Source organism: Penaeus vannamei, unplaced genomic scaffold (genome assembly GCF_042767895.1).
Source record: "Penaeus vannamei isolate JL-2024 unplaced genomic scaffold, ASM4276789v1 unanchor60, whole genome shotgun sequence".
In the NCBI taxonomy this organism is placed as follows: Eukaryota; Metazoa; Arthropoda; class Malacostraca; order Decapoda; family Penaeidae; genus Penaeus; species Penaeus vannamei.
In genome coordinates this window covers 57,501-69,911 of record NW_027213064.1, presented here as the reverse complement: position 1 = coordinate 69,911, position 12,411 = coordinate 57,501, and the positions used below count along the sequence as shown (strand labels likewise).

The 12,411-nt window shown below is 49.3% G+C and overlaps 1 protein-coding gene across 1 annotated transcript in view; it reads left to right on the top strand.

Annotated features, from left to right (window-relative positions):
- Nucleotides 1-359: 359 nt before the first annotated feature.
- Nucleotides 360-12,411, top strand: part of LOC138860873 (collagen alpha-1(IV) chain-like) — a gene marked incomplete at both ends in the record, with an annotated part of 46,408 nt that continues 34,356 nt past the window's right edge. The window contains 2 exon segments of the mRNA XM_070119333.1: nucleotides 360-406; nucleotides 1,710-1,888. Of these exon segments, the coding sequence (XP_069975434.1) occupies nucleotides 360-406; nucleotides 1,710-1,888 (226 nt within the window).

Genomic DNA, 12,411 nt, shown 5'->3' with positions numbered 1-12,411 from the left:
TAGGTGGGTATGGGGGGGGATTGGATGGGGGGTGGAGAGAGGTAGGGGGATGGGTAGGGAAGTGGGTCGGGTTACCCGGTATATACGACCCGCTGGATCTGGTCATTTACAGGTGAGGTGGATAGGTGGATAGGTGGGGTTTGGATGGGGGGTGGGTATGGGGTGTGGGTATGGGGAAGGGAGGTATAGGGTGTGGGTAGGGGGGGGAGAGGTGGGGGGGTGGAGAGAGGTGGAGAGGTGGGGGTTGGGGGGGTTTGGGTGGGTGGATAGGGTGGAGGGGTGGGTGGAGAGGTGGGTTGGGGGTGGGTGGGTGGAGAGGTGGGGTGGGTATGGGTGGGTGGAGAGAGGTGGGGGGGGGGGTCGGGTTACCCGGTATATACGACCCGCTGGATCTGGTCATTTACAGGTGAGGTGGATAGGTGGGTGGATGGATGGATAGGTGGATAGGTGGGGGGTGGAGAAGTGGGTAGGGAGGTGGATGGGTGGATAGGGTGTGGGTGGAAAGATGGATGTGTGTAGAGGTGAATGGATGAAAGGAGGGAGTGAGCGAGGGAGAGAGAGAGAGAAAGAGAGAGAGAGATGGATGGATAAATAAACAGATAAATAGATGGATAGATAGATAGATATATTATACTTTAGTTATTTGTTTAATATATATATATATATATATATATATATATATATATATATATATATATATATATATATATATATATATATATATATATATATATATGTCTATTTATTTATCTATTATTCGTTATTATTTATTTTATGAATTATTTTCATATTTTTCTTAACTTTTTAGTTTTATTATTCATTTATTTTTCTTTAAGTTACATATTATTTCCATATTCTTTCCTTCATATTTTTTTCTTAAATTTCTAACCACAATATAATTCCCGTTCTCATTCCCATTCTCATTCCCATTCCCATTCCCGTTCTCGTTCCCATTCCAATTCCCGTTCTCATTCCCATTCCAGTTCATTCCATGGCATTCCAGATTTATTATCTTTTTATGCTATATCATTAGAAATATATCAACATTGATTTTTTCACTTTTTTCTCCTTTTTTTCTTAAATTTCTAACCATTCCCATTCCCATTCCCGTTCTCATTCCCACAGGGGACCTCAGGGCATCCAGGGCATTTCAGATTTATTATTATTATTATTATTATTATTATTATTATTATTATTATTATTATTATTATTATTATTATTATTATTATTATTATTATTATTATTATTATTATTATTATTATTTTATTATTATTATTATTTTAAAAATATATTAACACTGATTTTTCTCATTCCCATTCCCATTCCCACAGGGGCCCCCCAGGACCGCAGGGCATCCAGGGCATTCCGGGCCTCCCAGGGGAAAATGTCTTTCTCTCTCTCTCTTTTTTTTTATTATTATTATTATTAAAAAATATTTCAACATTGACTTTTTTTTCTTAAATTTCTAACCATTCACATTCACATTCCCATTCCCATTCCCGTTCCCACAGGGGCCCCCCAGGACCGCAGGGCATTCCGGGTCTCCCAGGAGAAAATGTCTTCTCTCTCTCTCTCTCTCTCTCTCTCTCTCTCTCTCTCTCTCTCTCTCTCTCTCTCTCTCTCTCTCTCTCTCTCTCTCTCTCTCTCTCTCTTTCTTAAATTTCTCCCCATTCCCATTCCCGTTCTCATTCCCATTCCCATTCCCACAGGGGCCCCCCAGGACCGCAGGGCATCCAGGGCATTCCGGGCCTCCCAGGGGAAGACGGATACGAAGGACGCCCCGGTGGCTTGGGCTTCAGGGGTCCCCCAGGGCTCCCGGGGACCCCTGGGGAGGATGGGGTCCCGGGGTCCGTCGGCAGGTCCGAGAAGGGCGCCGAGGGAGACGATGGTGAGTGCGGGGGGTGGGGTCAATGGAGGTCAATATGGGTCATGTGAGGTCGTTGGAGGTCAATGGAGGTCATGTAAGGTCGTTGGAGGTCAATGGAGGTCATAGGAGGTCGTTTGAGGTCATGTGAGGTCGTTGTAGGTTGTGGGGTGGGCCGCCGGGGGGGGGGGGGTCAGTGGAGGTCGTGGGAGGTAATACAAGGTCATGGGAGGTCGTGGGAGGTAATACAAGGTCATTGGAGGTCGTGGGAGGTAATAGAAGGTCATTGGAGGTCGTGGGAGGTAATAGAAGGTCGTTTGAGGTCATGGGATGTTGTGAGAGGTCACCAGAGGTTCTAGGAAGTAGCGATAGGTCGTTGGAGGTCATGGGAGGTCGTTGGAAGTCGTGAGAGGTTCTAAGAAGTAGAGGTCGTGGGGGGTCGTAGGAGATAGAGGAAGGTAATACAAAGGCATAGGAGGTTATAATAGGTCATAGGAGGTCGTTTGAGGTCATGGGAGGTTGTGAGAGGTAATACAAGGTTGTGGGGGGTCGTAAGAGGTCATGGGAGGTTGTGAGAGCTCATGGGAGGTAGTAGGAGGTCATGGAAGGTTGTGAGAGGTCATGGGAGGTTGTGAGAGGTCATAGGAGGTTGTGAGAGGTCATGGGAGGTTGTGAGAGGTCATGGGAGGTTGTGAGAGGTCATGGGAGGTTGTGAGAGGTCATGGGAGGTTGTGAGAGGTCATGGGAGGTTGTGATAGGTCATGGGAGGTTGTGAGAGGTCATGGGAGGTTGTGAGAGCTCATGGGAGGTAGTAGGAAGTCATGGAAGGTTGTGAGAGGTAGTTCGAGGTCGTTGTAGGTCATCAGAGGTAGTTCAAGGGTCATGGAGGGTCGTAGGAGGTCGAGAAAGGTCATGTTGAGGAGAAACACGGGTCTGACAGGTCATGGCAGGTTATGACAGGTCGTGACAGGTTATTTGTTCCTCCACCAAGTGTTGTTTTTATACTATAAGAATAAATGCATTTATTATTGATATTATTATTATTATTGATATTATTATTATTATTGATATTAGTATTATTATTGTTATTATTATTATTATATGTACAATTGTGTGTGTATATATATATATATATATATATATATATATATATATATATATATATATATATATATATATATATATATATATATATATATATATATATATATATATATATATTTATTTATATATATATATATATATATATATATATATATATATATATATATATATATATAATCTATTATTTATTTGAATTTCATGTTTGTTTGGAAATAAAAAATAATAATAATAATCTATAATAACGATAATTATAATTTGTAATCTATTAGAATCAATAAGATTAAGGATACAATAAATGTTAATCTTAAAATAACACATTTTCTTACATTTGCTAAAAAAAATCAGGTCATTTTCCCTATTTTTCGTCTTAAAACAAAAGTTAACAGGTCAATTTATCTATAAAAAACAGGTCAATTTAACAATTTGTCTATAAAACGTAGGTCAATTTTACACGAAAACTATATTTCTGGAAGTATTTTAGGTCAGTTGAACCCACACAGGTCAGGCAGAGGTCAGTTTACCCTAAAATGTAAGATATTAGGTCATGAGATCCCTATACAGGTCAGGGAGGTCATTTTACCCGAAAACTACAGGTATTTCAGGTCACTTGAATCTTTACAGGTCAGACAGAGGTCATTTTACCCTAAGACTAGTAGATATTAGGTCATGAGATCCCTAAACAGGTCAGACAGAGGTCAATTTACCCGAAAATAGAAGATATTAGGTCATGTGAATCTTTACAGGTCAGGGAGGTCAGTTTACCCGAAAACTACAAGTATTTTAGGTCAGTTGAATCCTTACAGGTTATACAGAGGTCATTTTACCCTAAAACTAGTAGATATTAGATCATGAGATCCCAAAACAGGTCAGACAGAGGTCGGTTTACCAAAAAACTAGTAGATATTAGGTCATGAGATCCCTATACAGGTCAGGGAGGTCACTTTTCCCGAAAACTACAAGTATTTCAGGTCACTTGAATCTTTACAGGTCAGACAGAGGTCATTTTACCCTAAGACTAGTAGATATTAGGTCATGAGATCCCTAAACAGGTCAGACAGAGGTCATTTTACCCAAAAACTAGTAGATATTAGGTCATGAGATCCCTAAACAGGTCAGACAGAGGTCAATTTACCCGAAAATAGAAGATATTAGGTCATGAGATCCCTAAACAGGTCAGACAGAGGTCAATTTACCCGAAAATAGAAGATATTAGGTCATGAGATCCCTAAACAGGTCAGACAGAGGTCAGTTTACCCTAAAATGTAAGATATTAGGTCATGAGATCCCTAAACAGGTCAGACAGAGGTCGGTTTACCCGAAAATATAAGATATTAGGTCATGAGATCCCTAAACAGGTCAGGCAGAGGTTATTTTACCCTAAGAATAGTAGATATTAGGTCATGAGATCCCTAAACAGGTCAGACAGAGGTCAATTTACCCGAAAATAGAAGATATTAGGTCATGAGATCCCTATACAGGTCAGGGAGGTCAGTCAGTTTACCCGAAAACTACAAGTATTTCAGGTCACTTGAATCCTTACAGGTTATACAGAGGTCATTTTACCCTAAGACTAGTAGATATTAGGTCATGAGATCCCTAAACAGGTCAGACAGAGGTCATTTTACCCTGACTAGTAGATATTAGGTCATGAGATCCCTAAACAGGTCAGACAGAGGTTAATTTACCCGAAAATAGAAGATATTAGGTCATGAGATCCCTAAACAGGTCAGACAGAGGTCAGTTTACCCGAAAATAGAAGATATTAGGTCATGAGATCCCTAAACAGGTCAGGCAGAGGTCAGTTTACCCTAAAATGTAAGATATTAGATCATGAGATCTCTAAACAGGTCAGACAGAGGTCAGTTTACCCTAAAATGTAAGATATTAGGTCATGAGATCCCTATACAGGTCAGGGAGGTCATTTTACCCGAAAACTACAAGTATTTTAGGTCAGTTGAACCCACACAGGTCAGGCAGAGGTTATTTTACCTTAAGACTAGTAGATATTAGGTCATGAGATCCCTATACAGGTCAGACAGAGGTCAGTTTACCCTAAAATGTAAGATATTAGGTCATGAGATCCCTAAACAGGTCAGACAGAGGTCAATTTACCCGAAAATAGAAGATATTAGGTCATGAGATCCCTATACAGGTCAGACAGAGGTCAGTTTACCCTAAAATGTAAGATATTAGGTCATGAGATCCCTAAACAGGTCAGGCAAAGGTCAGTTTACCAAAAAACAAGAAGATATTAGGTCATCAGATCCCTATACAGGTCAGGGAGGTCACTTTTCCCGAAAACTACAAGTATTTCAGGTCACTTGAATCCTTACAGGTCAGACAGAGGTTATTTTACCCTAAAACAGGTCATATTGATCATTTCACAGGTCGGGTTGCCTTACAAATATATATTCAACAGGTCTTATCACACCAAAGAGGTCACACCGGTCATTCTACCCGACAGTTCAAGCATATCAGGTCATTTGAACCCTTACAGGTCAGACGGAGGTCATTCCACACGAAAACTAGATATCTACCAGGTCTTTTGAATCCACACAGGTCAAACAGGTCATTTTACCCGAACACTAGAAGTATTTCAGGTCATGTGAATCTTTACAGGTCAGAGAGAGGTTAGTTTACCCTAAAACTGCGTGTCTAACAGGTCATATTGGTCATTTTACAGGTCAGGTTACCTTACAAATATATATATATATATATATATATATATATATATATATATATATATATATATATATATATATATATATATATATATATATTTATATAACAGGTCTTATCACACCGTAGAGGTCAGCGAGGTCAAGTAACCCTGAAACTAGAAGAATATCAGGTCATTTGAAACCACACAGGTCAGACATAGATCATTTTACCCGAAAACTTGAATTATTTCAGGTCATTTAAACCCATACAGGTCAAGGAAATAATTTTTGCCTAAAACTAGAAATATGTCAGGTCATTTGAAACCTTACAGGTCATACAGAGGTCATTTTACCCGAAAACCTAGATACCTACCAGGTCATTTGGAATGTTACAGGTCAGACAGAGGTCATTTTACCCGAAAACCAGATACCTAGCAGGTCACTTGAAACCTTACAGGTCAGACAGAGGTCATTTTACCCGAAAACCAGATACCTAGCAGGTCATTTGAAGCCTTACAGGTCATTCTATGCCAAAATAAGGCATGTAAGCTGAACCTGATGCTTTTACCCCAAAACCAGATATCTATCAGGTCATTTTGCCTCAGGTCTTTTACTGGTCATACAAATCCCTCATAAATCATACAGGTCCCCCACAGGTCTCTTACAGATTCCATACAGGTCCCTCACAGCCCATACAGATCCCATACAGGTCCCCTACAGGTCTAACATCCCTCCCCATCTCCCCCACAGGTCTAGCCGGTCCCCAATAGGTCACCCACAGGTCATACAGGTCCCTCACAGCCCATGCAGGTCCCTCACAGGTCTCTTACAGGTCCCTCACAGCCCACACAGATCACTCACAGCCCATACAGGTCCCCTACAGGTCTAACACCCCTCCCCATCTCCCCCACAGGTCTGGCCGGTCCCCTTTAGGTCCCCCACAGCCCATACAGGTCCCTCGTAGGTGTCTTACAGGTCAAGCAGATCCCTTACAACCCATACAGGTCCCCTACAGATCCCTTACAGGTCCCCTACAGGTCCCCTACAAGTCATACAGGTCCCTCACAACCCATACAGTTCCCACACAGGTCCCTCCCAGTCCTTACAGGTCCCCTACAAGTCATACAGGTCCCTCACAACCCATACAGGTCCCTCACAACCCATACAGGTCCCTCACAACCCATACAGGTCCCTCACAACCCATACAGGTCCCTCACAACCCATACAGGTCCCTCACAACCCATACAGGTCCCTCACAACCCATACAGGTCCCTCACAGCCCACACAGGTCCCTCCCAGCCCTTACAGGTCCCTCACAGCCCATACAGGTCCCTCACAGCCCATACAGGTCCCTCACAGCCCACACAGGTCCCTCCCAGCCCTTACAGGTCCCTCACAGCCCACACAGGTCCCTCACAGCCCATACAGGTCCCTCACAGCCTATACAGGTCCCTCACAGCCCATACAGGTCCCTCCCAGCCCATACAGGTCCCTCACAGCCTATACAGATCCCCTACAAGTCATACAGGTCCCTCACAGCCCATACAGGTCCCTCACAGCCCATACAGGTCCCTCACAGCCCATACAGGTCCCTCACAGCCCATACAGGTCCCTCACAGCCCATACAGGTCCCTCACAACCCATACAGGTCCCTCACAGCCCATACAGGTCCCTCACAGCCCATACAGGTCCCTCACAGCCCATACAGGTCCCTCACAGCCCATACAGGTCCCTCACAGCCCATACAGGTCCCTCACAACCCATACAGGTCCCTCACAGCCCATACAGGTCCCTCACAGCCTATACAGATCCCCTACAAGTCATACAGGTCCCTCCCAGCCCATACAGGTCCCTCACAGCCCATACAGGTCCCTCCCAGCCCATACAGGTCCCTCACAGCCCATACAGGTCCCTCCCAGCCCATACAGGTCCCTCACAGCCCATACAGGTCCCTCACAGCCCATACAGGTCCCTCACAGCCCATACAGGTCCCTCCCAGCCCATACAGGTCCCTCACAGCCTATACAGGTCCCTCACAGCCCATACAGGTCCCTCCCAGCCCATACAGGTCCCTCACAGCCTATACAGATCCCCTACAAGTCATACAGGTCCCTCACAGCCCATACAGGTCCCTCCCAGCCCATACAGGTCCCTCCCAGCCCATACAGGTCCCTCACAGCCTATACAGATCCCCTACAAGTCATACAGGTCCCTCACAACCCATACAGGTCCCTCACAGCCCATACAGGTCCCTCACAGCCCATACAGGTCCCTCACAGCCCATACAGGTCCCTCACAGCCCATACAGGTCCCTCACAGCCCATACAGGTCCCTCACAGCCCATACAGGTCCCTCACAGCCCATACAGGTCCCTCACAGCCCTTACAGGTCCCTCACAGCCCATACAGGTCCCTCACAGCCCATACAGGTCCCTCACAGCCCATACAGGTCCCTCACAGCCTATACAGATCCCCTACAAGTCATACAGGTCCCTCCCAGCCCATACAGGTCCCTCACAGCCCATACAGGTCCCTCACAGCCCATACAGGTCCCTCACAGCCCATACAGGTCCCTCACAGCCCATACAGGTCCCTCACAGCCCATACAGTTCCCTCACAGCCCATACAGGTCCCTCACAGCCCATACAGGTCCCTCACAGCCCATACAGGTCCCTCACAGCCCATACAGGTCCCTCACAGCCCATACAGGTCCCTCACAGCCCATACAGGTCCCTCACAGCCCATACAGTTCCCTCACAGCCCATACAGGTCCCTCACAGCCCATACAGGTCCCTCACAGCCCATACAGGTCCCCTACAAGTCATACAGGTCCCTCACAGCCCACACAGGTCCCTCACAGCCCATACAGGTCCCTCACAGCCCACACAGGTCCCTCACAGCCCACACAGGTCCCTCACAGCCCATACAGGTCCCTCACAGCCCATACAGATCCCTCACAGCCCATACAGGTCCCTCACAGCCCATACAGGTCCCTCACAGCCCATACAGGTCCCTCACAGCCCATACAGGTCCCTCACAGCCCATACAGGTCCCTCACAGCCCATACAGGTCCCTCACAGCCCATACAGGTCCCTCACAGCCCATACAGGTCCCTCACAGCCCATACAGGTCCCTCACAGCCTATACAGGTCCCTCACAGCCCATACAGGTCCCTCACAGCCCATACAGGTCCCTCACAGCCCACACAGGTCCCTCACAGCCTATACAGGTCCCTCACAGCCCATACAGGTCCCTCACAGCCCATACAGGTCCCTCACAGCCCATACAGGTCCCTCACAGCCCATACAGGTCCCTCACAGCCCATACAGTTCCCTCACAGCCCATACAGGTCCCTCACAGCCCATACAGGTCCCTCACAGCCCATACAGGTCCCCTACAAGTCATACAGGTCCCTCACAGCCCACACAGGTCCCTCACAGCCCATACAGGTCCCTCACAGCCCATACAGATCCCTCACAGCCCATACAGGTCCCTCACAGCCCATACAGGTCCCTCACAGCCCATACAGGTCCCTCACAGCCCATACAGGTCCCTCACAGCCCATACAGGTCCCTCACAGCCCATACAGGTCCCTCACAGCCCATACAGGTCCCTCACAGCCCATACAGGTCCCTCACAGCCCATACAGGTCCCTCACAGCCCATACAGGTCCCTCACAGCCTATACAGGTCCCTCACAGCCCATACAGGTCCCTCACAGCCCATACAGGTCCCTCACAGCCCACACAGGTCCCTCACAGCCTATACAGGTCCCTCACAGCCCATACAGGTCCCTCACAGCCCATACAGGTCCCTCACAGCCCATACAGGTCCCTCACAGCCCATACAGGTCCCTCACAGCCCACACAGGTCCCTCACAGCCCATACAGGTCCCTCACAGCCTATACAGGTCCCTCACAGCCCATACAGGTCCCTCACAGCCCATACAGGTCCCTCACAGCCCATACAGGTCCCTCACAGCCCATACAGGTCCCTCACAGCCCACACAGGTCCCTCACAGCCTATACAGGTCCCTCACAGCCCATACAGGTCCCTCACAGCCCACACAGGTCCCTCACAGCCCATACAGGTCCCTCACAGCCCATACAGGTCCCTCACAGCCCATACAGGTCCCTCACAGCCCACACAGGTCCCTCACAGCCTATACAGGTCCCTCACAGCCCATACAGGTCCCTCACAGCCCACACAGGTCCCTCACAGCCCATACAGGTCCCTCACAGCCCATACAGGTCCCTCACAGCCCACACAGGTCCCTCACAGCCCATACAGGTCCCTCACAGCCTATACAGATCCCCTACAAGTCATACAGGTCCCTCCCAGCCCATACAGGTCCCTCACAGCCCATACAGGTCCCTCACAGCCCATACAGGTCCCTCACAGCCTATACAGATCCCCTACAAGTCATACAGGTCCCTCACAGCCCATACAGGTCCCTCACAGCCCATACAGGTCCCTCACAGCCCATACAGGTCCCTCACAGCCCACACAGGTCCCTCACAGCCCATACAGGTCCCTCACAGCCTATACAGATCCCCTACAAGTCATACAGGTCCCTCCCAGCCCATACAGGTCCCTCACAGCCCATACAGGTCCCTCACAGCCCATACAGGTCCCTCACAGCCTATACAGATCCCCTACAAGTCATACAGGTCCCTCACAGCCCATACAGGTCCCTCACAGCCCATACAGGTCCCTCACAGCCCATACAGGTCCCTCCCAGCCCATACAGGTCCCTCACAGCCCATACAGGTCCCTCACAGCCCATACAGGTCCCTCACAGCCCATACAGGTCCCTCACAGCCCATACAGGTCCCTCACAGCCCATACAGGTCCCTCACAGCCCATACAGGTCCCTCCCAGCCCATACAGGTCCCTCACAGCCCATACAGGTCCCTCACAGCCCATACAGGTCCCTCACAGCCCATACAGGTCCCTCACAGCCCATACAGGTCCCTCACAGCCTATACAGATCCCCTACAAGTCATACAGGTCCCTCACAGCCCATACAGGTCCCTCACAGCCTATACAGATCCCCTACAAGTCATACAGGTCCCTCACAGCCCATACAGGTCCCTCACAGCCCATACAGGTCCCTCACAGCCCATACAGGTCCCTCACAGCCTATACAGATCCCCTACAAGTCATACAGGTCCCTCACAGCCCATACAGGTCCCTCACAGCCCATACAGGTCCCTCACAGCCCATACAGGTCCCTCACAGCCCATACAGGTCCCTCACAGCCCATACAGTTCCCTCACAGCCTATACAGATCCCCTACAAGTCATACAGGTCCCTCACAGCCCATACAGGTCCCTCACAGCCCATACAGGTCCCTCACAGCCCATACAGTTCCCTCACAGCCTATACAGATCCCCTACAAGTCATACAGGTCCCTCACAGCCCATACAGGTCCCTCACAGCCCATACAGGTCCCTCACAGCCCATACAGGTCCCTCACAGCCCATACAGGTCCCTCACAGCCCACACAGGTCCCTCACAGCCTATACAGATCCCCTACAAGTCATACAGGTCCCTCACAGCCCATACAGGTCCCTCACAGCCCATACAGGTCCCTCACAGCCCACACAGGTCCCTCACAGCCCACACAGGTCCCTCACAGCCCATACAGGTCCCTCCCAGCCCATACAGGTCCCTCACAACCCATACAGGTCCCTCACAGCCCATACAGGTCCCTCACAGCCCATACAGGTCCCTCACAGCCCATACAGGTCCCTCACAGCCCATACAGGTCCCTCACAGCCCATACAGGTCCCTCACAGCCCATACAGGTCCCTCACAGCCCATACAGGTCCCTCACAGCCCATACAGGTCCCTCACAGCCCATACAGGTCCCTCACAGCCCATACAGGTCCCTCACAGCCCATACAGGTCCCTCACAGCCCATACAGGTCCCTCACAGCCCATACAGGTCCCTCACAGCCCATACAGGTCCCTCCCAGCCCATACAGGTCCCTCACAGCCCATACAGTTCCCTCACAGCCCATACAGGTCCCTCCCAGCCCATACAGGTCCCTCACAACCCATACAGGTCCCTCACAGCCTATACAGATCCCCTACAAGTCATACAGGTCCCTCACAGCCCACACAGGTCCCTCACAGCCCATACAGGTCCCTCACAGCCCACACAGGTCCCTCACAGCCTATACAGATCCCCTACAAGTCATACAGGTCCCTCACAGCCCATACAGGTCCCTCACAGCCCATACAGGTCCCTCACAGCCCACACAGGTCCCTCACAGCCCACACAGGTCCCTCACAGCCCATACAGGTCCCTCCCAGCCCATACAGGTCCCTCACAACCCATACAGGTCCCTCACAGCCCATACAGGTCCCTCACAGCCCATACAGGTCCCTCACAGCCCATACAGGTCCCTCACAGCCCATACAGGTCCCTCACAGCCCATACAGGTCCCTCACAGCCCATACAGGTCCCTCACAGCCCATACAGGTCCCTCACAGCCCATACAGGTCCCTCACAGCCCATACAGGTCCCTCACAGCCCATACAGGTCCCTCACAGCCCATACAGGTCCCTCACAGCCCATACAGGTCCCTCACAGCCCATACAGGTCCCTCACAGCCCATACAGGTCCCTCACAGCCCATACAGGTCCCTCACAGCCCATACAGGTCCCTCCCAGCCCATACAGGTCCCTCCCAGCCCATACAGTTCCCTCACAGCCCATACAGGTCCCTCCCAGCCCATACAGGTCCCTCACAACCCATACAGGTCCCTCACAGCCTA